The sequence below is a fragment of the Myotis yumanensis genome, unplaced genomic scaffold, assembly GCF_028538775.1.
Source record: "Myotis yumanensis isolate MYYU_CA2020_CCGP unplaced genomic scaffold, mMyoYum1.0.hap1 SCAF_1, whole genome shotgun sequence".
Taxonomy (NCBI): Eukaryota; Metazoa; Chordata; class Mammalia; order Chiroptera; family Vespertilionidae; genus Myotis; species Myotis yumanensis.
In genome coordinates, this window is record NW_027223752.1 from 48,073,891 (window position 1) to 48,101,389 (window position 27,499).

The 27,499-nt window shown below is 44.8% G+C and overlaps 1 protein-coding gene across 8 annotated transcripts in view; it reads left to right on the forward strand.

Annotated features, from left to right (window-relative positions):
- The first annotated feature begins 1,064 nt into the window (after positions 1–1,064).
- Positions 1,065–27,499, forward strand: part of NIN (ninein) — a 103,775-nt gene continuing 77,340 nt past the window's right edge. For all 8 annotated transcript variants that reach the window (XM_070419895.1, XM_070419887.1, XM_070419904.1 and 5 more), the window contains exons 1-4: positions 1,065–1,201; positions 1,713–1,766; positions 10,821–11,024; positions 23,063–23,144. In XM_070419895.1, the coding sequence (XP_070275996.1) occupies positions 10,842–11,024; positions 23,063–23,144 (265 nt within the window). In that variant the 5' untranslated portion in view covers positions 1,065–1,201; positions 1,713–1,766; positions 10,821–10,841. The remainder of the gene's footprint in view (positions 1,202–1,712; positions 1,767–10,820; positions 11,025–23,062; positions 23,145–27,499) is intronic.

Consider the following 27,499-nt stretch of genomic DNA (forward strand, 5'->3'; position numbering starts at 1 on the left):
TGCGTTTCCAGCACACTGGATTCTCAAATGCTAGTTTCCTTCCTGTCTGTCTCTAGTTCTCTCTGTAGCAAGGAGGCTGTCTCCAGTTTCTTGATGAAACAACCAGACTTGTGGGTTAGTAAATCAGCTTCCTTCTTCAAGGGCAACACTTTTAACCTTGCAGCTCAAAGAGAGAGCCTTGGGGATTGCCCCAGCCCACAGCGGCCATCGATCTAGGCCTGGCCTTGGAATTTGTTTGCATCCAGATCAGAAGTGTAGGGATGGGGGAGACTTGGGGGCGGGTGCAGGGAAATAGAATGAGGGAGGAAGTGGTAAATACGGAGCAATGTTGGCGGGAAAACAACCAACTCCAAGGAGTCGCCGTCCATGTGGTTAGTGACGGAAATCGGGGTAGGTGGAGTCTGTGAGAGCGCGGGGGCCAGGTGCGGGAGCCAGTCTAGATCTGGTCGGAGAGTGGCACTCGCTGTAAAGGGTGCTCTTCCCCGCCCTGGACCTTTCCTCCCAGAACGGCCAGCGGGCGCTCCCGGGCTGACAACCCAGGGCTGCCCGAGGGCAAGAGGCGCCTAAATCCTCACCCAGAAGTACCGCTGGCTGGAGGCGGGCCTTTCCTCCACACCCAGAAGTGGCCGCGGAGTCGGGGCGCAGCGGGGGGAGTGAGGGCGCGTTTGCAAGGCCAAGGAGGCGAGCGGCCAAGGGGTCGAGCGGTGGACGCGCCAGTCGCTGTCCCGCGGCGCCCTCGGGGCTCTGGTCTCCTCCGTCTGCACCCCCTTGAGCTCAGGCCACTCCAAGTTCAAATCTCCGAGCGACCGCCCCCGCCCCCCAGCGTCACGCGGCTGCCAAGACCAGACCGGGCTCCTCGGGGTTCCGTCGACCCAAGCAGTTGGGACCGGGGTGGGCGGGGGGCAGTCCGGGTCCAGGTAGGGGAGACAGACCCCGCAGGCGCTAGGCGCTCCTCCCTCCGCCACCCCAGCAGCGCGGGTCGAGGAGGAGGAGCCGCGCCCGGGCCAGCACCGCCCCGGCTCCTCCCAGCGCTCGCCCGGCCCTTCCTACCGGCGCCCAAAGCTCCGGGTGGCCGCGGCCGAGCCGGGAGCCGAGCGCGCTGGGCGCGGCCGTCCCGCTGCCGCTGCTGGCGCGTGAGAGCCTGAGTGCACCCGCGGCCATGGTCCCCGCGGCGGCCACCGGCGCCTGAGCCCCGAACGCGGTAAGCGAGGAGCCCGCTTCCGGGACCCCCGCCTGCGGCCTGGGGGTGCTCGGAGGCCTCGCGCTGCCCCCGCGCCGTCGGGGGGGCCCTGCGCGCCCCGGGCGCACCAGGCACCGGGACAGCCTGGGGCTTCCCCTCCGGGGCCCGGGGCCAGGGCGGGAGCTGTCCCCGCGGGCCGGGTGCAGGGAGCAGCCGCGAGGAAGCGAGTGGCCTGGAGACCAGCCCTGCCGGGACGCTCCCGGGGCCCGCGGGGAGGGGGCGGCTTCGGAGGCGGGAGGAGGGGCCGGTGGTGGAGGCGCGGGCGGGGGCGGCCCGGGGGTGGGGACGGCGCGCGCCGCAGCCCCCGGGAGCCGCACTTTTGTGAAAGCTGGGTCCTTACATATGGAAATGACGGTCGCGCGGGTTCCCGGTCGCGTCCTTTTGAAGGACGCCGGTCCCGGACCTCAGCGCCGCCTGCGAAGCATTGTCCCGCTTCTTGCGCCCTAACAAAGCGCCCGCCTTGGCTTTGCAGGGCACCGGAGGCGGGCGGCCGGCTGTGCGGGCGCGACGGAGAGGCCGACAGAAGGTAGGCGAGGACGCCGTGGGCTGGGAGCGTGCGGTCTGGCAATACAATGGGGTGTCTGAGGTTTCTTGGGGCGGCGATGGGCAGGCGGGTTGGGGACGCATCTCCATCGCAGGTTGCCAGGCACCTGGCCTCCGCGCCCGCCCGGCGGCGCAGCGGGTCTGGGCACCTCCTCCACCGCGGTGCCCCATCCCGCAGCCGCCAGCTGAAAGCGGCTACTATGTGTTGGTCCAGGAGTGGACCTGAGTCCCGGAGGGAGCAGAAAGGGTGGTTTGTTCTGCTGCCGTGTGCCACCCAGGCAGCCCTGTGGTTGAGCCACTGAAGGGAGCCCTGTCGGGAGAAGCCCGAGGTGTTACCTGTGCTGTCTTGAGTTTCGGAGAGCTACCCTTAAAGTGTGATTTTTCCCAGGAGTGTGGGATCGATATATATAGAAAGACTTTCCCAGGGCAATTACCACTAAGAAAGGGAAAAGAACAAAATGATACTTTGTTGCCTGAAAGCCTTGCTCGCCAGAGCAGCAGTATCAAGTGTGGAGTTTTGCGGGAGCAGCGTCCAGGGTCCGGGAGCTGGGCTTCTGCAGCCACCAAACCGGTCCCTGACAAAAGGACAAAGCTGGTGGGAACAGTTGCCTGCTGAGAGCTCTTTCTGTGAAGTTGGAAGCGATAGAGATAGGAAGAGGCGATTTCCTAGCCCCAACCCTGCCAGTTAAATGGAGGCTGGAAAGATGGTTCTTCCATGTACCCGGTGTCTAGACAGCTAAGCTATTAGGAGATCTTCTGCTGTCTTTACTTCACGGGAGCAGATCCTCTCCTGGTGTTGAGGATTTCCCGAGATGGGCTTGCCATACAACTCAACTCCTGAATTTATGGAATGAAATCAGATGGCATGGTTGTGTTTTGTGAGTGAGGTGGTAGCTGATAGGGTAAGCATCCTAATGAAGTCCACTGTGGCACATGGGCTAAGCTCCTGAGACCCTCTAAGGTCAAAATAAATGTGTATGTCTACTTCTTTCCCGAGGCTTAGCATTCTGCAGGGAAATGTTTTGTTTGGGGTTTGTTTGTTGTTGTTGTTTCAGTGTCAGCTTAATTTCATCTTGATCTTCTCTAGTGGCTAGCACATTGGTGGCTGACCCAGAATATTGGCAGATCTTGTTTGGCGTGGAGGGGGCTGTGAAAATTCCCCGCCTGTGTGTAAAAGTACCTTACAGGCTGACTGCAAAATTAGTTTCCGATGGTCTCCTCAGCTGTTGTCAGTGTCCTTAGGGAGGTCAGGGGAACTGCTGGGGAGTTTCTTGGCAGATTTTTTTACTTTCACCCATTCTCTGGCGATTGTTTAGACTACAGCGGTTCTCAACCTGTGGGTCGTGACCCCTTTGGGGGTCAAACGACCCTTTCACAGGGGTCACCTAAGGCCATCGGAAAACACATATATAATTACATATTGTTTTTGTGATTAATCACTATGCTTTAATTATGTTCAATTTGTAACAATGAAAATACATCCTGCATATCAGATATTTACATTATGATTCATAACAGTAGCAAAATTACAGTTATGAAGTAGTAATGAAAATAATTTTATGGTTGGGGGTCACCACAACATGAAGAACTGTATTAAAGGGTCGCGACATTAGGAAGGTTGAGAACCACTGGGTTAGAGGAAAGTATGCTGAGCCGGGCATAGGTAAAGGGTAGGACTTATGGATGTTCCAGATGGGTCAAACATGGGGCAAAGGCAGGAAAAGGCTTTCCAGGGGACAACGGGAAGGAAGCCATCACCGGCACCGGCTTTGCATTAAAATGTCACGGCTCAGTCTTTTTAATAGGCACTTACTCACAATGGCACGGGTGTCTTTTTTTCTTGGTCTCTTCCACTTGTCTCTCCCCCCCGCCCAACCCCCCCGCCCCCACCTCCTTTTTAAGTATGTGATGATCCTTAATACCAGAAGATATTAACTGTCACAGAGGGGGAGAAAGGGGCTCCAATGAATTCTGAACAGCCCATCTTAACTTAATAGGCAATATTCTTATCATATGTTAAGTGTTGTTCAAATAAATTGTTTTAAATGTCACTGCAAATGGCTTTCTAAACTAACATTTCAGCCATCTTGATGCTTCCACTTTATGGTGATAATGAAAATACATTTTTATCAGGCTAACCTTGGTAAAGGGTTGGCAAGTTTAACCAGAGCGTTTTTGAGGCATTCAAACAGCCTGAAGTCTTTTCAGGAGGTTTATTTTTTGTAGATGCCAGTTCATTTGTAGGCCAGTAAATTATGTGGTTTGAATTCTGGCTATTGAATGTACATTTGTTGGGCAGGGGCTTGTGAAGAGACATACTGAAGCTTGCAAAAGAGATATTTTATCCCAATTACAAATAAAATAGAATTTAAAACAGATGATGGGTATATGCAAATGAGCAACTTTGAAATTAGGAGGATGTTTCTGTATTGCCACTTACAGCAGAAATTAACCATTTATTCCATCTTTTGGATGGGAAAATTACAAAGTATTTCTGTCCTAATGCTCACTTAAAAAAAACAAAGTTGAGAAAACCTATTGTTTATAGATGTAAAAAGTGAAGCTCTTCACGTTGACCCCAACGAACTGTTCTCACACCTGCAGGCATTTTACATCCATGTGAGTTAATATGGCTCAAGAAGTGGAAGTTGTTACCAGCAGTCTCTTTTAAGAAAGTGACAAACAGGCCGCAGTTTTTTGATTCTGTAGTCTTACTCGGTAGCTGATTACAGGTTATGGACCCTACAGTGTGCTAGGCTCATGATTCGATTCCTCCAGCTATCCTGAGAGAACAATTGATTGGGTAATCCACCTTGCTATTAGAGTTAACAAAAGCTTGGCTTTGCTACATCATTCAGGATAGTAAAATACTAAGTTTACTTATGTTTTAGAATAAATACTAGTAGGATACCCTTAGCAAAATTAAATTTTATAGTGTAGTTAGTGAAGGTGGTTATTCTTTCTAACTTAATCTGGCTTTTTTTTTTTTTTTCCTGTGTGGTGGCATTCAAGCTTTTGTGTTATATTTTTATACGATGATTTTATTCTTGGTGATACTCTTTGTGCTGTTGGTATCCAGCTAGAAATGAGGTGCTATCTGAGCAGAGAGGAGACTATCTCACAGTAATCAGTGTGAGCAGCAGTTTTGGGCAGAAATATTCCATATAACTACGTCAATGGGGACAATTGCCTTTTCTATTAAGCTTTTGCTAAACTTAAATTTAATCTCGTCCCTATTTCATTTTATACTGAAATTAGTCCAAAAGAGTAAGACTGGAAATCTTTGCAGCAAATTAAAGTGCAGAAAAGAGAGAAGAAAAGGAAATGTTTTCATTTGATCGTTGGCATTGTGAGGCTCTGATTTGCCAAAGGGTGAAAGCTTGTTTATCGTTCTCGTTATAAAGTAACTAAATTAGTCACTTGGTGGTCACTGTCGGGTCTGTGGGCCCCCAACAGCTATGTCTGATCACAGACCCAAAGCATCTATTATAGTAATACCCAGTGAAAGCGGCTGAGCCAAGAGGGACATGCAGACATTCCTCGTAGCTGTTCAGCTGCTGGACCATCTGGAGGGGAAATAAAAGGCCTGGGCTAGGGGCTCTGGCATTGTGCTCATTTATTACTTGGCCTTCCCTTGCCAGGCTTTGTCCCCCTTTCACTCCTTCTGGCCCAGAACAGACGTCCCCTTTGGCCGGGGTGCCATTCTTACAAGCTCCTTTCTGTATCTTGGATGCTGGAAAGTTCACAAGTTCACGCACCCACTTCATGCTGGCCTGATGATGGGACTTCATCATTCCACCTGCATCCACACCTAGGTCCCTTCCAGCCCCACTTGGCACTGTGATTTCATCAGCCACGGTTGCCGAGTAGAGCACAATAACACAGCTCTGAAATGGACATCCCTGTCAGGGTCTGCGCATTTTGGCAGCCTTGTTTTGAGTTATTTGGAAGGAAAATGCTCTGAATAGTTCTCATTATGGGTGGTAAATGTTGTGATTAATGGCTCTGTGCATCTGCCTCTTATTTAGCCGTCCCCAGCTAGAACTTGAAAATATTGCCCACACCGCCCTTTTACTCCACAGGAGTGGTAAAGGCTTCTGACAATTCAGTCGGGAAGGTAGATGGTTGAAGGGAGGCCCAGGTTGGTGGCAGGCCTTTTAAAACTGGAAATGTACTTTGCCATTTGGAAAAAGATTTATGACTCCAGACCCAACCCTCTTCATCTCTTGGTAAGATTCCCTCGTTGGTGGGTGTCAGTTAGGCTTTGACTCTGGGAAGCACTGAGTTTGCACAGATTAGACATATTTAAGTGTTTGGGGGAATTAATTTAACAGCTCTCAATCCCTGGACTTTGCCCATTATGGAAGAGATGGGATTCTTCATGATCCTTTTTACATACAAATTTATGTCTTCCTGGCGCTAAATCCCAAAGCTGCTTTAGTAAAAAGAGATTGCTTTTTCTGTGTATCCCTAATGCCTGGGAGGCTATAATTATTCAATAAATGGCTCGAGGGTGCTAGGGAGGCAGGAACCCACCATTCCCCATTCCAACCTGGAGGAGTCTGTGGCCATCAGGTGTTCCACGGTGGTTTCTAGTACCTGGTTCAGTTTGGCTGGTTAACACATAAAGGCAGAGGTAAGTGACTTGTCAATGATATCATTGCAGTGGCCCCATTCATGAGTTATTACATGTCGGTTGGAGAGGCAGTAGAGTTTAGAGTCAGACCAGGGTTCCAGTCCTGCCCCCGCCCCCCCCGCCCCCCCCCCCGCCCATGTTAGTGTTGAATTCTTAGACAGGTTCTGTACTTTTGCCATCCCCCAATTTCTGCATCTTAAGTGGGAAGGTGAAATCTGTTTAAAGCAGTGGTTCTCAACCTTCTGGCCCTTTAAATACAATTCCTCATGTTGTGACCCAACCATAAAATTATTTTCATTGCTACTTCATAACTGTAATGTTGCTACTGTTATGAATCGTAATGTAAATATCTGATATGCAGGATGGTCTTAGGCGACCCCTGTGAAAGGGTCGTTCGACTGCCAAAGGGGTCGCGACCCACAGGTTGAGAACCGCTGATCTAAAGTATTAGGGAGATTCAATGAGATCATATAGGTAAAGCACTCTGCATAGGCCAGACTTACAGTAAATGCTCAGGAATTTTTTAAAAAGTTGTTTCTGCTGAACTCCCAACTATATTTCAGCCTTTTTGCTTTTGCTTCACATGAAGTTTATCAACAATCTGCCTTTAACTATTGAGGCAACAGGAACATTACCTGCTACCATTATTGTTTAGTAATGTAGCATTTTAATATACATCACATGTACCCTGCCCATTCTTGCTCTCTGGACTCTGGCATCCACAGCTCCTGCTCTGCGTCTATGAAGGCAGATCTGTGGCTGATGGGCCTGTGTGAGTTACCTCTCTTCAGTTGAACCCCTTCTTTGTAAGTCACAGGTATTTTCTTGGTGGTTTTCTCAGTGGGATTTGCTACTCTCAATTGCTTACCATATTTAACCCTCAGGACACCCCTTCCAGATGGGTATTATCCTTCCCATTCTATAAACGAGGGGACCAGGGAAGGGACCAGGGAAGATATTTTAGACAGACTGTCCCCCAAAGCCACATTCCATCACCAACAAATGCAGCTCGAGTGCGAGAATCCACTGGCTCACTTACTCCTTGAGCCAAACTTCAGGCGGGCGGCTCTGTGTGATACAGTCTGGCAGTGGGTGCTGGCTTTCTACTTCTGTTGGCTACATCTGGGACTAAAGATGCCTTTGAAAAGGGGTTGGATTGGGGTGGGGGGTGGAGGAGTAGAGGTGTGTTTGCGGAAGAAATCGGCATTTCAAACTCTTTGTGTGCTCATTTATTTCTGTAGCTCTCATTCAGGTTAAGCTTCCACTCAAGAAATCTCCATATACCCAGCCAGTCCGTGTTTACACTGTGTCCTGGTGTGAGGACCACACTGTACTGTGCGTTTGGGGGACACTATAAAAGAAACAGAAGCTGTGGACCTTCCCCTTAAAGAAATTTCTGGCAAGTGGGGAGAACAAAATTCTTGCACATGAAATTACTGATGAACAGTTGGGGAATAATATCAACCAGTAAACATTCATTCGGTGCCAGAAGAGTACTGACAACTTGTCACCATATGTAAAATCTTTTGGATGTTTCCTTACATACGATCCTTTGTTCTGCAGGAGTAGGGCTGTTTTCCCCCTTAAGTCAAAAGAATGTTCTCTTAAGCATGGTGTCTTGGGAAGGAGAGAGATGAAATACAGAGATAACAAACAAACAAACAAACAAAAAAGAAAGAAAGGTACTGTAAAATGAAAGAAGTTTTATCTAGCAAAAATCCAGTGACCTCCCAAAGAGCAGGGCATGATAGTCTATCAAATTCAAAGCCATGCATCAGATCTGGACTCCTCAGTACATTGTGAGTTTTATGGCCCTCTTTCATTGGTTTAGATGGACAAGTCCCCAACCCTTAAAAATAGTTCTTAAAAGAGGAAGTGTTAGAATTCTTTCCCTTTGGGGTTTTTTTTTAATATGCAAAATCAAGCAAAAGCAGAATAGTCTGGCATTTATGAAGTCGGTCAGATTACAGCCCAAGGGACAGTTACACTCAGAGAGCGAGTCCCAGAGCTATGGCAACCCTGAAAACCCCAGAGCACCTTGGGGATTCTCAGCTGATCTTAGCTGACAATTAACTGGCAGACTCTAAGTGGATCTCATTAGCCAAGCCTCGCCTCTTCTAAATTCCCAACTTTTGTGGCTTTGCTTAACACCTTGGTGTTTCTTTTCTGTTGCTTTGATGTTTATATAGCACTCTCCACTTCTTTTGAAAACATTTACATGGTGATTAGTTAACCCAACAGACCAACTCCGGGAAGGTAGCCAGAACCAGCAGCACCTTAGTAATAGAAAGACTGATAATTACGAGAGACCTTCTGATACCAGGAGCCTGGACCAGAAGGGCGCCACTCCACGTTAATGAGCGGCTCCAGTAAAGATTGAGCTAGGAGCTACGGGGCAGAGCTGGCTGGCATCCATCTTCCGAGCCCACCTGGTTCTGCTGAAGATCGGGAAGATCGGGGCTCTGTTTCACCTTGTTATGTTTTGTACAGTTGTCTGTGGAAAGAAAGCCACACAGCCTAGACTGCAGTGGTTCTCAACCTTCCTAAGGCCGCGACCCTTTAATACAGTTCCTCATGTTGTGGTGACCCCCAATTTCATTGTTACAAATTGAACATAATTAAAGCATAGTGATTAATCACAAAACAATATGTAATTATATATGTGTTTTCCGATGGTCTTAGGTGACCCCTGTGAAAGGGTCGTTGGACCCCCAGAGGGTCTCGACCCACAGGTTGAGAACCGCTGGCCTAGAGCATCGTTGATTTGTAGGGAAGGCTCTCTTATTTTTCATTCTGGCCGTGTTCAACATCTCAACTCACACACTTCCATGTTGTAATGATCTGCTCCATGGAACATCACCTCTAAGCCAGAGTTTCCTGAACCAGGGCTGGTTTTATTTAAAAGTGCTGCTTTTCAAAGTAGGATAGTGTTTGCAGGGGCAGGGGGAGGGGGAGGGGAGAGTTGCTGTGCTGTGGGTATAGAGCTTGTCACATAAGATGAAAAGGATCTAGAGATCTTCTGTACAACAATGTGCATATAGTGAACAATATTACTGCACACTTAACATTTTAGTAGGCTGGATTCCATGTTATGTGACTTTTATCAGAATACAAGTTATATTACAAGATAAAGGAACCTTTTTTTAAAGGTGCTGCTTTTTATAGTCCAGGGCTGGTTCTGAGAGCCTTGTTTCAGAGAGCTGAGGTCATCGTCTCAAGGGTGTATGTTGTGTGTGGCTTCCATTGCGTCATGGTGAAGGTACCTCCAGATGTGCAGGTGCCAGACTTTGATTGGAAGGCCCAACACATTATACATGAACTATTGTGCAAGCAAAAAACCAGATGGCATTCTTCCAGTATGATGTACCTCGTATTTTATGATGTATAATTTTAGTAAAAATGGTTGTGAGGGTTATAGATGACTCCGTGTTTTTACTGATCCCATGGAAAGTGGGAAAACAGAAGGTCTGGGGCTGGGGTGGATCAGAGAGATGCAAGGCAGAGTAACCAGGTGAACAGAGCGGCGATGGCCTAGATGCTAGAGGTCCCCTGAGATCCTGTAGGATTCATGTGATCTGTGGCTCCTTCGAACCTCACTGTCTGAAAGGTTGGAGTATTGTTTTCTCCGCTCTCTAGGCAACTAAGCATTACCGAAACCTCCCTGGGACTGAAGCCAGCTCCAGGGAATACTCTTCCTGTCACACCTCATGTAATTGCTCCAATGGTTAATTGAGTTGCTTTTTGAGGAACTCTTGGAAAAGGCATTTGGTCCCATGTAAACAAGGAGGTGGTTTTGTATCAGACGTGCTCATCCAGTGCTTCCTGCTGCAACCATTTGGTCTCATTGCAACGGGGGCATCTAGGCTGCAGGAGGAGAAACTAGACAGCAGCTCATCCAGCCAGCGGACTGCAACTGGACAGGTCGGCTAGAGCGTGCGGACTTGCATGGAAGCTCTGGCCCTGTGGTCTGTTGACACCAACAGTTACTTTATTTGAAAGGACTGGGTGTCAGAAGTGGCCTTTCACTGTCTGTAGGTGCTGGGCCAGATGAGCTGATAGAGAATCGCTCTCAGTCTTGAGTTTGAGAGACTGGCTGCCTGCCCGAGGGGGTGCCCTTCTGCCTACAAGGCTCCCTCATTCGGGTCACGTTAGCCTGTGGTGACCGGACCTTGCGGTGTGCCCTGTGGGAGTGCGTGGGACTGGTCAGGGCTGGTTCCCGGAGAGGCCCGTGCGCTCGCTGGTGGGTGTGAGTACTCCCTCTCCTGCTGGCTCTCACCAAAGTCCCGATTGACCTGCACGAGGGGACCAGGCGGGCAGAGGATAGGGATAGTGTTGCCGAGGGGTGGCAGTGGCAGGATTCCAGGGGCTGCCACAACCTGACCTTGTCTCTGTCCCGCACAGGTGAGCGCTGTGGGCTATGGGATGGATGAGGTGCAGCAGGACCAGCATGAGGCCCGACTCAAGGAGCTGTTTGACAGTTTTGACACGACGGGCACTGGGTCCCTGGGACAGGAGGAACTCACCGACCTTTGCCACATGTTGAGCTTGGAGGAGGTGGCCCCGGTGCTGCAAGAGACGCTGCTTCAGGACAACCTCTTGGGCAGGGTAAGGCCTGGGGAAGAGCACCGGGTGGAAGTGGGTACGGCTTCTGTCGGGGGGGGGGGGGGGCACTGAAGGAGGGGGGCAGACCACACCTATCGCAACTTGTTTCTAACATCCTGGCTGTGTGCACCCTCAGCTCTTAACCTGAGACACAGACCAAATGTAGTGGGCGTGAGGCACCGTGCAGTTTGCTCAGGAGCTGAGGGCTTGCTGTGATTTGCGCCCTGGAAAGGTATGCCCTGAGCATCTTAGATAAAGAGAGAAAAAAGGGTAACAAGAGGATGTTTTCTCATCTTTTTCTTGTTACTCGTGGATCGTTGTATGGACTCCACTTTCACCACTGAGACAGCAGGGAGGTGACGGATTTCCAGGGAAGAGAATGGGGGTGCGGTAAGGAGGCTCCATTCACAGGAAAGCAGATTGCCCTTACGAATTTTACTCCCGATAAAGCTCTCTCTTCTGTGGATTGTTTCTGGGGTGAAGTATTAATTACACTCTTCACCCAGGAAATAAGACAGGAGGGTAAGTAAATACAGTGCAGGCTCATTTAAAACCCAGCACGACTCTCTTCCAGCAGGGCTGTGTGTGTGCTGCTTTTAACTTCTGCGCTTGACGACAAATAGTCATGTTCTCCCTGTAGATCAAGTCACGGAGATCTTTTTTCCCCTCTTGCTGTTAGTGGGAAGGATGTTTGATCCGTCACGACCTGATATTGCCTTCCATTCTCATAAATATAATTAAGAGCATCATGTGTATGGCTTTGGGTTGAGCCTTGCTGTTGATTTTTTTTGAATGAATGAGAGGAGAAAATGGGCAATCCTTTTCAGCTCTGCTGCTGTTATTGCCATCACTTTGTAGACAGGAGTTTTTAACATTGTGGTATAAATTGAGGAAGCAGTTGGGGATCTCAACTTTATTCCAGTGACTGAGCTTCCTTGTCTTCGCTTCTTTTTCATTGTCTCTCAGCTGACAGGTTGGGTAAGTGACCTCAGACACTGTAGGATGCACTGGCTCTCTGTAACGTGAGACAGACAGGAGGAACACCCACCCTGAAATGAATGCCAAAGGGTGATATTCTCAGGGGCTGGCACCATGAATGTGGTGTTTAACAGGGCTCAGACTTAAAGAAAAAAACAAAACTAAGTTTTTGCAAAACTGGGATCATTCTTGGTCACTATGGAGGTTTTAGTTTCTTGTGAATACATGTGGTCCCCCCCAAAATGCTAAAAATTTTGCTTTGAAAACAGTCGAAATGGGGGATTTGAGGATTTAACTATTTGCTCTTCATCATGTAATGAACATAAGAGCTTTTTAGTTCTGCCTCACTCCCAGGCACTTTGGGGAGCCATAAGAGTAGCATTTCCACTGTGGGCTTTGGAGTTCCCAGGCTTGTCGGTGTCTAAGAAATAGTATGAAAGAAGGGATCTCATTTAATGCTTTTTAAAGCCCAAGAACACATAACAGAACTTAAGGTTTCCTTGAGAGATGTGTTGGAGGCAGTGTAACTATGGAAGCCCCTGCTGTAAACAGATCACCCCTCGGCAGCAGGTTAGCAGTTTGCTGTCCAGATGTTGCACATCTTCGCCCTCATTTGGCGAACTGGAACAAGGGAGCAGTTATCGATTGATTTGTTAACGACCTGACACCACCAGCCTGCTTTTCATGTCTGCTGTTTGCCTGTGAATAAGGAATACCTAAGTGGTCCGTAGCGTGATATTTACTTAGTGAGCCTGTGATAAAAGTTAAATAGATGTCTGCATATTGATTTCATGTGGGAGTTCCTGGTGATTGTCTTGAGAGCAGGGTTGCCATGAATTAATGCATGATGTTCAATTTGCATTTTTTATGAAATTCAATTATTCTCCTTAGATGATCGCATAAATGTGGCCATATGCTGTTAAGACACTATATGGTCTATAATTTTAAAATGTGGGGGAGAAATTCCTTAGAATTCATAGAAGCAATCCATGTGCTAGCACCTTCTTGGGTATATTGAGTAGAGTCAGAAGTTGTAAAATTCTAAGTTTTTAATGTCAGCCATATGTTTTCTCTTTAGGTATTATTTATAGAAAACTTATAAGGGTTAGGAGTTTGGTTTAATAAAACAGGAGAAGGGAATAGAAGCATGACAGATCTAAATATAGTCATCTGTTCATTAATTCAACAGAGATGTATTGTGCTGTATGTGTCCTGCATGTCAGGCATTCTACTAGTCTTATGGGTGCAACTTACGTTTATTGTAAACTACGGTTTTCCATTAAATTGGCTTTTGGATGCATTAGTATCGATCAGTTTCCTGGTTTTAATTTTATCTTTTAAATCTTAGCAAGTATAATTTTAAAATAAAATAAAACTTTAAGTTTACCTTTATTGGAATTAGGCTCAATTAGTCATTTTTCCTTGAAAATAAATAAGATAAAAAGCACTGTCCTCCTCAACTAAGAACATGAATTTTGTCTATTATTTTATTTTAAAAACCATCTTAAATAATTCTTTGTTCTTTTTTTTCTTAATGCCTAATGTTTCTTTTGACAGTTGTTAAGGAAAGTAATTTAAATCGACTTGCCATTTTGATGAATTTTCCTAATAGCACATTTACCCCCAAATTATGTTTCCATTCATCTGTCTGATCTTGCTTTATAACTTGAAGCCATATTCCCCCCGCACAGTGCTTATGCAGGGTGGGGCAAAAGTAGGTTTACAGTTGTGAGTACACGAAGCACGGTTTATTCCTGTATTATTATTCACTAGTTATTGTATTATTTTCCCTGTGAACAGCTGTAAACCTACTTTTGCCTCACCATGTATGTGTTTGAAAAGCCGAAAGATTGTGAATCACCAATTTGAAGGAAAGAGGGCATTGCTGATAGGTGTTTCCTCCTAGTTTATCAGAAGAGCTCCATTCATATCTTTGTCACAGTCAAGCAGTTGTCAGGTGGGTGAGACCCCAAGACAAGGGACTCCTCAAGACACGGAAGAATTTATAGTCGGGTCACATAATGTGAGTAACTGGGAGTAAAGACTACAGACGTTTTAAAAAGGGAACCACATTAGCTCTTTTTTTTAAATTTTTATTGTTGAGAGTGCTACAGATGTCCCCCAGTTGCCCCCCTCCATCCGGTTCCCACCCCACCCCAGGCCTTCACACCCTGTTGTCTGTGTCCATAGGTAATACATACATGCATATAAGATCTTTGGTTAATCTCTTCCCCCTCCCCCCTTTCTCTCTGAGATTCGTCAGTCTGGTCCATGTTTCCATGTCTCTTTCTATTTTATTCATCAATTTATTTTGTTCATTAGGTTTCTTGTTCATTGAACTAAGTTTTCATCCAAATCTCCGATACCCATTGTAGGTGCTTCCTGGTTTTGTGTCTTTTAAATGAAGTGTTTCTATATGACTCTCTCTCTTTTATTAGAAATCTGGACATAAATATGATCATTTACCTTGGTTTTTTTTGAAGCCTTTAGTTATATCCTGTTTTAAAAATGCATTTTCCTTTCATTATGGAATATACCAACTTGAGACAGAACAGCCCCCTGGGGTTCTGGTGAGTCTCCTTGCTATACTTTTGATATGAATGTGGACACTGAAGGGCCCATGCCCTGGGCACCCTCTAGATTCAGAACAAGCTACCTGGAAGCAGAACTCATCATTGCTTCCGGAGAGTTCCATGGGTATGTAGACTTTGGTCATCAAAGGCACTTTGAAAATTTTTAGTATTAAAATTTGATACTTGTACAAATATAAAATTTAGCTCAGCTTTCCCACCTTTTATTTTAAAGTGCTTGGAGTTCTTTTATAAATGTCAAGGTTAATTTCACATGGAGGATTGCTTTTTTTGTTGTTGTTTCCAATTCATTAAAAGCTTTTTAAGATTTCTTTCTCTTATACACATTTTAACCATTTGAAAAATAAGTCAGAAATACAGAAGTACTTCCTGATTTTGAGAGAGAGAAGAGAGAGAGAGAAACATTGATTTATTGTTCCACTTATTTATGTACTCATTGGTTGCTTTTCCTGTATGTGCCCTAACTGGAGATTGAACCCGCAACCTTGGCGTATTGGGAAGATGCTCTAACCAACTGAGCTACCTGGCCAGGGCCCAGAAGTACTTTCTGGCGGTGATTATTTGGATTTATTCTCCATGTGCAAAATTACGCTTGGTCATGTAGTGTCTATTTATAACCACCTCGTGTTCACGCTCCTGTTTCATGTTATTGATCTGAGGCTTTCTTGAATGCCTTGGAGGGAATGGTGGAAACATTTCTCATTGCAGCTCTTCAGTGTCTGAAGCTTTGCTGTATCTTACTGTTTAACCACCATAGAGTAACCTGAAATAGTGAAGGGTATTTTCTGATTCCTAGGTTGATCTTGTGACTCTGGGTATCTTTCCATCACTCCCTTCCTTTACAATAATCTCATCTGGGGTTGAATTGAACTCCTAAGGGCATGTGATTCCCCTTTATAGACAAAACGACATTCTGAGTCAGGGGCTACAAGACTTGTCTCCATTCTGTATTAACACTTTCTTGTCAAATTCATTGCAGAATTACCTTTGGTTTCGCATACTGTGAACCTTGAGTCTCTTAGAGGTATTTAGTCTGACAAAAGCAAGGGCATAGGGGAGAGCCGTTGGGAAGGAAGGCCTTCTGCTCTCAGCAAATGTTGAAAACAAGTACCAAATAGCTTTTCTTTTCCACCTACTTTATTTCAGTGGTGATCATCTCTTTCATCAGAGAAAGTATGGCCAGGAATGCTCACTAAGTTTCCCACAAGATCCCACTGACACTTTTATTTATTTTTTTAAAATATATTTTATTGATTTTTTACAGAGAGGAAGGGAGAAGGATAGAGAGTTAGAAACATCGATCAGCTGCCTCCTGCACACCCCCAACTGGGGATGTGCCCACAACCAAGGTACATGCCCTTGACCGGAATCGAACCTGGGACCTTTCAGTCTGCAGGCCGACACTCTACCCACTGAGCCAAACCGGTTAGGGCCCACTGACACTTTTATGAGAAGCATCTTGTCTGCATGAGGGCACTTAAAGTTCTTCAGTGTCCGTCACAGGTTTTTAGACTTAAATGCTCATCTGTATGACAGAGAAACCTGGGGTCCAGAACTTGGAAAAGTGCAGTGACTTGTCTAAGGTCAGGCAGCTCACTTGAAGCAGCACCAGGATGGAAACCCAGATTTCCCAGTCCCCGAGTATGATTGCTGTCTCCACAGTCTCTTCAGACTCCAAATATGCAAAGATGAATCTCATTCTCTGTCCCCCTTCAACCTCTGCCCCCACCACATCAAGATAGTACACTATTGGAGCACCGTCTTTGAAGTCAGACCTGGATTCATAGAGTGATTCTTGCCACATTTTAGCCATATGGGCATATTATCTTAAATATTCAGAGTCTCGGGTCATTTATCTGTATAATGGGAAAACTTAATGCCCTCCTTGTAAGCTTGTGATTAGGGTTGACCTAGACCAGTGATGGCAAACCTTTTGAGCTCGGGGTGTCAGCATTTTGAAAAACCCTAACTTAACTCTGGTGCCGTGTCACATATAGATATTTTTTGATATTTGCAACCATAGTAAAACAAAGACTTATATTTTTGATATTTATTTTATATATTTAAATGCCATTTAACAAAGAAAAATCAATCAAAAAAATGAGTTTGCGTGTCAGAGGTTCGCCATCACTGACCTAGACTGTGTATTTCAAAACCAACATAGAGCCAGGTACCCAGCTTACTGCTGTGCTCTATAGCTCCTTCCTTCTCTTACACACCTAGAATGGGTATTTGATAAATAATGAGTTTCCAGCAATGATTTTCTGAGACATCTTAAGAGTAGAGAATGGATTTGCTAGAAACTCGTATGGTGGTCGTATCACCGACTTCTATCCACAGGCAGGGCTGCTTGGAGCACAACTTCATACAGATGCTTTAGGTTTTTAAAACTTGCCTTTTCAAATGGCCTTTGCCTCTCTCCACATTGTCTGCAGTACATGACAGCTAAGCTACAATAACTTGAATGCTTTACTTAGTATCCAGGACACATTTTTAACTGTGTCTTTCATTATGAAACTCCATCTCTTTGTTCCTCTATGTCATTTCTCTTTGCATAATGCCGGAAACATTATTTTCCTCTACACTGACCTTCTGAGGAGTCCATACTTCTATACCCATTTCAACTAACACTGTTTTGAATGTTCTCTCATTGGCTTCCCTTTGTATACAAGATACAAACCTCCTTAGTGTGAAGACAGTCACATGGACCCTTGTCTTATTTCATGAGCTCACATTGTTGAATGCTGGCCCCAGCTCTCTCATCTTGGGTCTGTTCGAAGCACTGCCTGCACACATATGGAAACTGTATGCATTTGATCTCCAAGATTGCCCGAGATGATTTTATGCAATGTTAGGTTCCTTATTTTACTTCCTGTGGCAGTTTTTTTTTTGTGTGTGTGTGTGGTTTAAAATAGCATTTGTTTCTTATGTGGTGCTTAAATTCTTTTTTTCAGAAAGGCAAATTGTGTTGCTAAAAAAGCATTCATATGAAATTTGGGGAGCAAAAGTGATGAGGCAAATTTCTATTAAGCGGTGGTGACACATGACAGAAAATATCAGACTTGACTGGTCTTCCTGTTAATTTAGTTTAAATGTCATGTGTGTTTTCAGTCAGTCATGTAATTTTCCCATTGCTGCAAACTGCCCTTTGAGGCATACAAGATATAGGAATGCCTGTAAAATGAATGGCAGCAATTATTATTCAAATGAGGAGGTAGCAGCCAGGGTGTGCACTGCTCCGGACCTTGTTACCCCGTGGGATTTAATTGCATTGTATATTTGTGGTGATTTCTAAATTTTAACATAATACAATAGTAAAACTCCCTTGGAGGAAAAAAAAAATGGTACTTAAAAATTCCAGCTACTGAAGTCAGTGAGCCCACTGATGCAAGATTCTTCACAATAGAAGGCATTTATTAACATTTTGGGTCTGGGTTGTGCCCTAAGGGGCTTTTCTGCCACATCAGTATTCATGAGCCTTGGTGGAAAATAGCAGTCACCTGCCTCTATTAGAGAACTCTCTTCTTGAAAGATACGGAATTTACTTCTGTTTAAAGTGGAGGGTCCAGAATCTATATACCCCTGCAAGAAGGAAAATGAAGATCAATTTAAGAATTAAAGCTGTTCCAATATTTTTTTAATTGAGGTAACATTGGTTAATAATATTATATAAGTTCCAGGTGTACAGCATTATAATTCACTACCTTTATGCACTATAACATGCTCACCACCAAAAGTCCAGTTTCCATCTATTACCATAGAATTGACCCCCTTTCACCCTCCCCCACTGCTCCAGTGGTTTTGAACAATTTGCCAGGTTTCTGTTTTTGCATTTTTAGATTTTTTTGTGTGTAGGGGATGTAGGAGTCATCTAGATAGACATTGTTGGATTACGAAGTTCTCTGAGTTAATGATGATGCATAGTATTTTATAGGCCCTTTTCTTCTAAAATGTGGTGGATTTAATGCATTATAAGTCCATTTTGGAAAACGTTAAGCTCTGCCTGTGAATATCTTGGAGATGTCAGATGTTATGAGAGTCCCTGTTTTCCTCCCCCTGGGCCAGGTAGGATATGCCCATTGGTCAGAGGCCCCTACCAGCTTGTTTTTGTCTCTTTCAGAACACTTACCAGAGTCTACCTTGTAGTTACTAATACATATTCTTCTTTTCGTCCCCATCCATCCTCCCACCCTCTAGAGTCTAGAGCAGCGGTTCTCAACCTGTGGGTCTCGACCCCTTTGGCGGTCGAATGACCCTTTCACAGAGGTCACCCAAGACCATCCTGCATATCAGATATTTACATTACAATTCATAACAGTAGCAAAATTACAGTTATGCAGTAGCAACGAAAATCATTTTATAGTTGGGGGTCACTACATGAGGAACTGTTTTAAAGGGCCAGAAGGTTGAGAACCACTGGTCTAGAGTGTAGCTGATAAGCTCCGTGAGGGCAGAGGTTCTGTGTCCCTTGATCTTGTGTCCTCTGAAGCCCCAGTGGGCTGCTTTCTGCTTAGTAAAGTTGAGGATTTGACTTGGAGCAGCTGAGGGATTTCCCTGAGAGGTCAGACCAGGGTGGAGCAGCCTGGGGCAGGTGAGTTGCTGCACTTTAATGTGTCCAATGAGAAGGCCTGGCTTCTCTAAGTAACTCCTCCTCAAGATGTGTGGCCTTGGGCAAGGCACCGGCCTTCTCTGAGCCTCTCTCTCAATTCTGAGGAGGGATGCCTGCTTTGACAGTTCACATGGATGTTGTGAGGGCCAGATGACCAGATGCTCAGGAAAGGAAGAACCTATACTAATGCCCCCATTGATCTAGTTTTATCCAGGACCCACATTAATAGCATTTTCTAATAACTGGATCTCCTACCCCAATTAGTGGCAGCCTTTTAAAAGAAAAAATAGGTTAACCATTGGGGATTAAAACTTTTTTACTAATGTCTTGCCCTATTAAAGAGTAGATTAAGCATTACAAGATTTTTCTTGATCATTTAAATCTTCTTGGTCTATCACTTATTCTTCTATAAGAGTGATACCCTCTGGATTTTTAAAATAATTTTTAAATTTTTTAAATTGATTTTAGAGCAGGAGGAAGAGAGACAGAGGGAGAGAGAGAGAAACATCAATGTGAGAGAGAAACTTCTATCTGTTGCTCACAACCTGGGTATGTGCCCTGACTGGGAATCGAACTCAAGACCTTTCTGTGCTACAGGTGATGCTCCAATCAACTGAGCCACACCGGCCAGGACTGATACCCTCAGGATTTACTTAGCAGCACATAGATCTTGGCCCTAACACTAAATAATCCCAACCTATTAAGTTTTTGAGGGCATGTGACTTTTTTATGTAATTTATATAGTTTTTAAAAATAGTTAAAGTACAAAATATTTATGCTCTATTTTTGTTAAAGCGAGGATGGTTAGTTGGTTAGTCTTTCTTCCTTCACACTATGTCAGTATTTATTTCTTGTACTTGCCTTGGAGTGCTCCATCTTTTTTTTTGCTGCTCTAATCTGTAGTGGGTTGGGAAACAGGATAATGAAGGTTGAAATAAACCAGGTAGCGTGAGAATAAAGAGCTTGTGAGTTGGTTCTGCGGCATTCTCTGTGAGAGGACCGAGGGCTTCAGGGTGCTGTCCTCAGCTTTGGACTCCACTGCGTGTGTCCCGATTGTCTGCCACACTCTAAACCAGCGGTCACCAGCCTTTCGGACCTCACGGACCGCCAGTGGTCTGCGGACCACCGGTTGGTGACCGCTGCCTACTAGTGAATCCCTGAGGCTGAGAGCCAGCAGCTGCACATACATGAGGCTGATACTGTCTCAGAGGTGGCTGTGCTTGTATGAGGCCTAAGCATCCCTTAAATATGGTACAATCAAGCCTTGGGAGTTGATTAGAATTAACTTCCAGATTATAGCTGTTTTGGTCATTTTGGGGTGTGTGTGTAAAACTGAGGTGCAGAGACCCCAGGATGATTTTCATGGCTGATGCTCACTGAATTGAACTGTTAGGACAAAATTCAGAAGGGCTCTTTCCTGTTACCTCTCTCAAAATATCTTCAGGAGACCCAGCAGAAGCCCCGAGACAAGGATAAAGGATTTGAAAGTCTCAAGGCCAGCACCTCCCTTCCGAAGCAGGAGCCTCTTTCTGTTCATTTCATAACATTGGCAATGAGAGGTTTCATTCAGGTCACCTCCATTAATATCTTAAGACAGAGAAGAAACTTGGAGTTGGGGTCCCTAAGCACAGTAGACTAGGTCATTTGCTCCGATGCTGGACAACTTCCCAGAGCGTGGGGGCGAGGCAGGCTCCTGGCTTCCCTACTGTCACCCCCCACCACCCGCAACACATATACACTCACTCACTCACTCACTCACTCACTCCTAATCAGCTCCTTGGTTACTCTCATGGTCAGTTGCTTTCCTTGAGAATGCGGCCCCATTTCTCTGTAAAAGTGGTGGAGACAGTTACGATGATTACTCATACCTGTTAGTAGTACTAACTCCCACTTGCTGAGTGAGTACCTAATAAGTCCCAGGAAGTTCTAGACACTTTACAAAACTCCCTACCACTTCTCTGAGGGGGTGATACTGTCAATGTATGCAGTGCTCTTAACACAGCACCTGCCTGGCTCCCAGGGCACTTCCTGAGAAGGTGTGCTCATCCATTGCTGTATCGCCAGGGCCTAGGCCAGTGCCTGATGCATAGCAGATGCTCAGTAAATGTTTGTTGAATGAGTCGTAGATATTAGTTGTTGACCCCATTTTTACAGATGAGCAAACAAAAGCTCGGAGAGCTTTAGTAATTTAGCCAACTCACAGAGGAAGTGAGTCGCTGAGTCAGGATGGGAACCAAAAGCCTATCTCCTAACCTTTCTCTCCCCCTCCCCCAAGGAGGCATGACTGTGGCAGGAAGTAGAAATGCCTGGACATGCCCCTGAGCAGGGAGCCCTTGGGTGTGTGATGTCTGTGGACTGGCTGATTGGAAAGGTGGCCTTGCCTCTGGGAACTGGAGCTGGGATGCCAGGGGCCTGAACCCCTCCTCTGACCTTGGGACACTGCAGGGTCCCTCCTCCCTCCACAGGCTTCTCAGCGATTTGTCATCTGTGAAACCTAATTAGCACAGCTTCCATTTCTGCAATCTTTTAACCCTTTCCCTGATTGTATGGCCCTGGCTCCCTTGACAGATTTCTGCCCTGGCTCTGATTATGCTGATTTTTAGTCTGCATGATCTGAAGGAATATGATTTTAGAATGTAATTCCAATTAATCAAAACGAATGTGGTAGGGACATCACATTCAGTGCTTTGGGAAAGTCTGGTAAGTTTCAGGGCCGTGTGTGTGTGTGTGTGTGTGTGTGTGTGTGTGTGTGTGTGTGATAGATACAACTTTATGACAGGAGTCTCAGTGGATTCCTCTCCTTTGCCTTGATTTGCATGGATAAGACATTATATGCTTTTTCTCCCATTGTTTAGATGACTAATGAGGTCTGTTGCTTTTCCAGTTTTAATTTGAAAGTGTTGTGTTTTTTTTATCTGTCACCTGTATTTAAACTCCTAGGCACTGTTTTGTAATGATATCCAAAGAGACCAAAACAGCACAGATTACAAATTTGCTGACTTTGTGTTTAATATGGGCTTCTGTATAAGCAGATGCCACATTATCAAGCTAGAATGATGGTAAGAAGAAATACAATCTCTCTCTGACCCATGGTGAGATCCCATACATTTACATTATAGAAGAGTATACTTGGCCAGAAAGAAAACCATTAACCCCTTTAGCCAAAGCGATATCCCTGTTCTAAGTATTTACTTACATAAAACTCAGGTTCTTTCCTACTTAAGTCAAGGTAACTGTGTTTTTAAGAATTCAGGAAAATGCTTTCCAAGGTCCTCTTATCCTTTGTGTTTGCTATTGATTCCTGCTTGTTTATAGAACCATAGGGGCCTTGGGACATAAATATTACATACCTGCCCCAGGCAAGACAATATTCAAGTCATCCTCAAAAGGTAACTTCCTTCTTTCTAGAAATCTTAAGAGATAAAAGCATCGTTGGGGCATCATTACAATGGATCATTTACTTGGGAAGTTTTTCCTAACAGCTAACATAACATCTTTCTTTTCTGGTCTTGTTCAGAAAAATAAAAGTAGTTAAGAGTTCCAAACACATCCTCTTCTGTGTTTCTAAAGAAGGTTTTGAATAAGTATTGATATTAGCGCTTATGACTCTGTGTTGAATAAATATTGTTATTGATATTAGCATTTCTGACACTGTGGTGTCAAAAGTAATCAGCCCATTTTCCCTCTAGTGCTTTAGAGAGACGAAGGGGAGGGAAAAGGGAACTTTTGTTAAGCAGGTTATGACTTACTTCAAGGCTCTCAGGCTGCTAACAAATGGTCCTGGTGCCTTGTATGTAGATGGGCTTGTTACCTTAAGACTGTGGGAACTGTTGTGAATTTATTTTTAATTGCTTGTTTTTTAGGTGCATTTTGACCAGTTTAAAGAAGCATTAATACTTATCTTGTCTAGAACTCTATCAAATGAAGAACACTTTCAGGAACCAGGTAAGGACACTACCTGTTTTCTCTACATTCCCCTTTCAAAGTTGTGCGGGGAAGAATTTGGGGACCTCGAAGCATGTCTGTGAGAGATTTGGGGCATCTGCCTTTCCCAGATTGAGCAGTTATTTTCAGTGACTTGTCTTTTGATATTATCATAAAAGCCTTGCAGCTGTTGAACACTAAAATGAGACTTCCTACGACAACGACGAGTTGTGGAAGAAATAATTCGATTGTTCCTAGGCAATATGTCAGGTGGGCAATAACTCATTCCTGGAATGAGCAGGGAAGCCGCATGATACTCCTCTGCCCTTATTTCCTGTGTGCATGGAAGGATATGCTTGGGGGCTCGGGGGGAGGGGAGTTTTGCCTGAAAGAAGAAGGGTGGCCAATCTAGAGATATTTTTATTTGGTTCCCAGTGAATGGATAACACTCCACTATAGACATGATTGCATTTTATTATAATTGTTTATCTCCCTCCCTCAAGTGAAAGTTTCTTGTGGACCATTTGATTCATTTTTATATTTTCAGGGCCTAGTAGAATGCTTAACCCATAGTAAGCATTCAAATGTTAATGGCTTTAATATATTTCATTGAGTTTTAGAAAGGCACCATAGATTATAAAACACATTATTTTATGTATATCTAAGGAGAAAACTTGTTGCCAATTATGGTAAAATGGGATCAATTGTAAGACACATCCTAATTTCCCTGTTTAAATCTAGGTGTGTATTTGTGTGAGTGTGTGTGTGTGTGTGTGTGTGTGTGTGTGTGTGTGTGTGGTGAGAGAGAGAATCGATGAAATATGATAAACATCTAAGGGAAAGTTTAAACAGTGCTGAATTTTGAATTAAGTATAGTCCAGTTTTATCAAATCAGTGGTTATTGAGCGAGGGCTAGAGTTTGACTCTAATGGGGTATGAGGGAATTTGGGGTGGTGGTGATGAAACTCTTTAATATCTTGACTATTGGTGGTAGTTACAGATTTCATGAGTTTTTCCAACACACAGAACTATGCACTAACAGGATGAAATTTACTCTGTAAAGATTTTTATTTACCTTAATAAACTCTACTTTTAAAAGAAGAACATCAAAAATATCGTCCAGTTTTTGAGACTGAGGAGAAATCATTAACATTTCCTGCTACGAGGAGTCATTCACTCTGACCTATTTAGACAAAGCACAGATGGAAACTCATTTCTTATCCTCACTGGTGATCCAGTTCTTCGTCCACCTTCTGAAGTGCTCCAGATTCGTGTCACGTGTGTGAATGCTGTGGTTAGCACTGTTGGATTCCGGGTCTACTCTCCCCCTTTTGCATATAGTGACCACCCCTGGGAAGGTTATCACCAACCCGAGGCCTGCCGGAGCCTGGGAAGCCCACAGTGAGCCTGGGAGGGAGGTTATCACCTTCCAGACTAGCATTCGAATTTCTGTAGGTGGCCACTGCTGGAACATGGACTTTTGCTCTTCTGGGGCCTCCCATTTTATTGATGTTTTTCCTCATTTAAGGTTGTCTGTCATCTTCATAACAATAGTGCAATATCTAGGGACCCTGAATAGAGCTAGGGTGACATCACCACATTGTAGTTAACATGAGCATAGGTAATGGAAGCATAAGTTCCATATTATTCTGGAGACTGTAATGTGCTTTTGTGCAGGTTTGGAAGGGGCCGCCCTGCTACTAGTCCACATGATCCTTTTGCTGCCCTTTCTTCAAAGCCTGTACTGTCGCCGAAACCGGTTTGGCTCAGTGGATAGAGCGTCGGCCTGTGGACTGAGGGGTCCCGGGTTCGATTCCGGTCAAGGGCATGTACCTGGGTTGCGGGCACATCCCCAGTCGGGGGCGTGCAGGAGGCAGCTGGTCGATGTTTCTAACTGTCTATCTCTCTCCCTTCCTCTCTGCAAAAAATCAATAAAATATATTAAAAAAAAAAAAAAAAAAAAAAAACCCTGTACTGTCCCCTGCCAGGAAATTGTCATAATATATATACAGATTCGTGGTGACCTCAAATGTGAGGGGTGTACCCTACAGTTGTGCTGTGTTGGGACCTACATAATGGGATAAGGACATAGACGGTGGCTGGCTGAGCTTGGTAGCAGCTTGGAGATAACGTTTATGACTCTGGCTCCAGATGGTGATTTGAGAGTTCTGTGCATGCCTTGCTGCTGTGCTGGCCGAGACCGACTTGGACAAGTCTCCTAGGACCACACACACAGGGATTTTTATAGTGTTGCTGTGTGCTCCATCCTTTGGGTAGGCTGGAGCAAGCCTTTGTTACAGAGCTGCCCCGATTCCATGTAATGAAGCAGCAGAGTACTTGTGGGTAGCATTTCATCCAGCATTTATGTCACTTTGCTGGCAGGATACAGTCCAGGCTTGTACCTCACAGGAGGCAGCGAGGCAGCCCTTCCTCCCACATTCCCCGCATTGTTCCTGAGCATCTCTGCTTGTTCTGTCTTTGCCTATCTCTGTCTGGCTCTTCCAGTTGTGTCTGAGGATCGTGCAGTTCTTTCTACTCAAACGTTCTCCCACACACTCTAAATTGTGACTCTACACCCACAGGCTGAACGGCTGACGAGAGACAGAGAAAGGTCAGGACTCAAATCGGTATATCAAGAGGCCACCCAAACTCACCCCCTCCTTTCCCTTTGTGAAAATAGCTGTCCCTTAAATCATAGACCATATCAATGTCAGGCTGGAGAGAACGCTGTCATTTTTCCAGGAGCAAATTGAGGCCTGAAGAGGGACGTAGCTTAAATTCTCACAGATAGTGGCAGAAGAGGAGGCTGACGCTGTACTTCCAGGGGATGTGACTTCAGGAGCTGTTAGGTTCAGGGTGTTGACACTCAGATGGATGAGCTGGGGATAAACTGGTCCTTAGTCAATGCAGCCTGGCCTGGAAGAGTCGGACAGAGGCAGCAGGAAGGCGTGAATAAGAGTGAGTTTCACCTGATCATTAGTGACAGGGAAGCCTGTGCCCTCAGCATTATTTGGCTGTTCAGTACTTAATTCATTTTCTACCATGAGAGCTGTGGTATTTTTGTCTTGCTTTTTGAAATCAGTGGATCTCCTAGACTTTGAAAAATGACTAAAAACATAGGAGGGCCATAGTACCTACATAGCCTTAGAAACTGAATGGGTCATGGATTGATATTTTATAACATCTATGATTTTTATGCGTTAAAAATCCAAGATGCTGTACCAGATCATAATATAGAAAAGCCAGCTTGGTGTGGTGGGAAGAGCCTGGAGCCGGGAGTTATGAAATACTGTCCAGGCCCTTCTAAGTGGGTGGTCACTTTGTATGTAAAGTGTTTGTACTGAACATACTGAGAATACCTTCAGCTCCAAGATTGCATTGTGCTGTCTCCTCATATCTGAGTGACATTATCTGCTTTTATGAAAAACGTAGCTTTCTGTTTCTGTAAGATTTTACCTAACATAAATTGATACTATAAAGTTTTGCTTCCTAAGACAGATGCCCAGTATATGACATGCTATCATATTCCCCTAATAAAAGGCAGTTATCTATAAATAATACAAAAATGAAGCTATTATAGGATTTGAGAGGAGATGGAATTAAGTCATTATTTCCATAGTCTTAGTAGGTTCTGCCATTTATATCTTCTTTCAGGTACAGTTTCTTTATGTTTAGAATTAGAAGGTATGGACTAGATTATTTTCAGCATCCTTTTAACTCTGGTATTTATAATTCTAAATTTTAGGAAAACAGTGTTTTCTTTAAAAAAAAAAAAATAACCACCACAACAGTATGACAGTATAATGAAAAATACTGAAATTCAGATAAGGGCAGAAAAATGGATTGGGGTTGTAGGGAATCCTTTTGTAAATTCCAAACTGATTAACATTGCCAGTGGCATAACTCCCACGTATCTACATCTACAATTTTTTTATTATTATTTTTTTTTACATCTACAATTTTGTTTTTAAATTATTTTCCTGGAAGAAGTGAGGGACAACAACTTAATTATTAATCATTTATTCAGTTTGCTACGGCCTTGGAGTAGAGGATGTTTGGATGGAACTGCTGGCACAGGCTGTGAGCTGCGTAGCATCAACATGCTGCCTGCTTCTGCCTTCAGAGAGTCTGTCCTCACTTGATGCATCTTGCATTAGATTTCTGCTCTGTGGTCCATGTTAGCTAATGCAGGCGGCCCTTTCTTTCCCTGAAATGGTCGATGTAAAATATCTTTCCTTTGTTTATCTGGTGAGGGAAAACTCAGGTTCAGAAAAGCCAAGTCAGTAGAAAAATAAGACTAGACATGGTTTTGGTTCTTTTGTAATAAACCTTCCTAATTCCAGGAACCACCCTACTTTTAATTATTTTCCTTATAT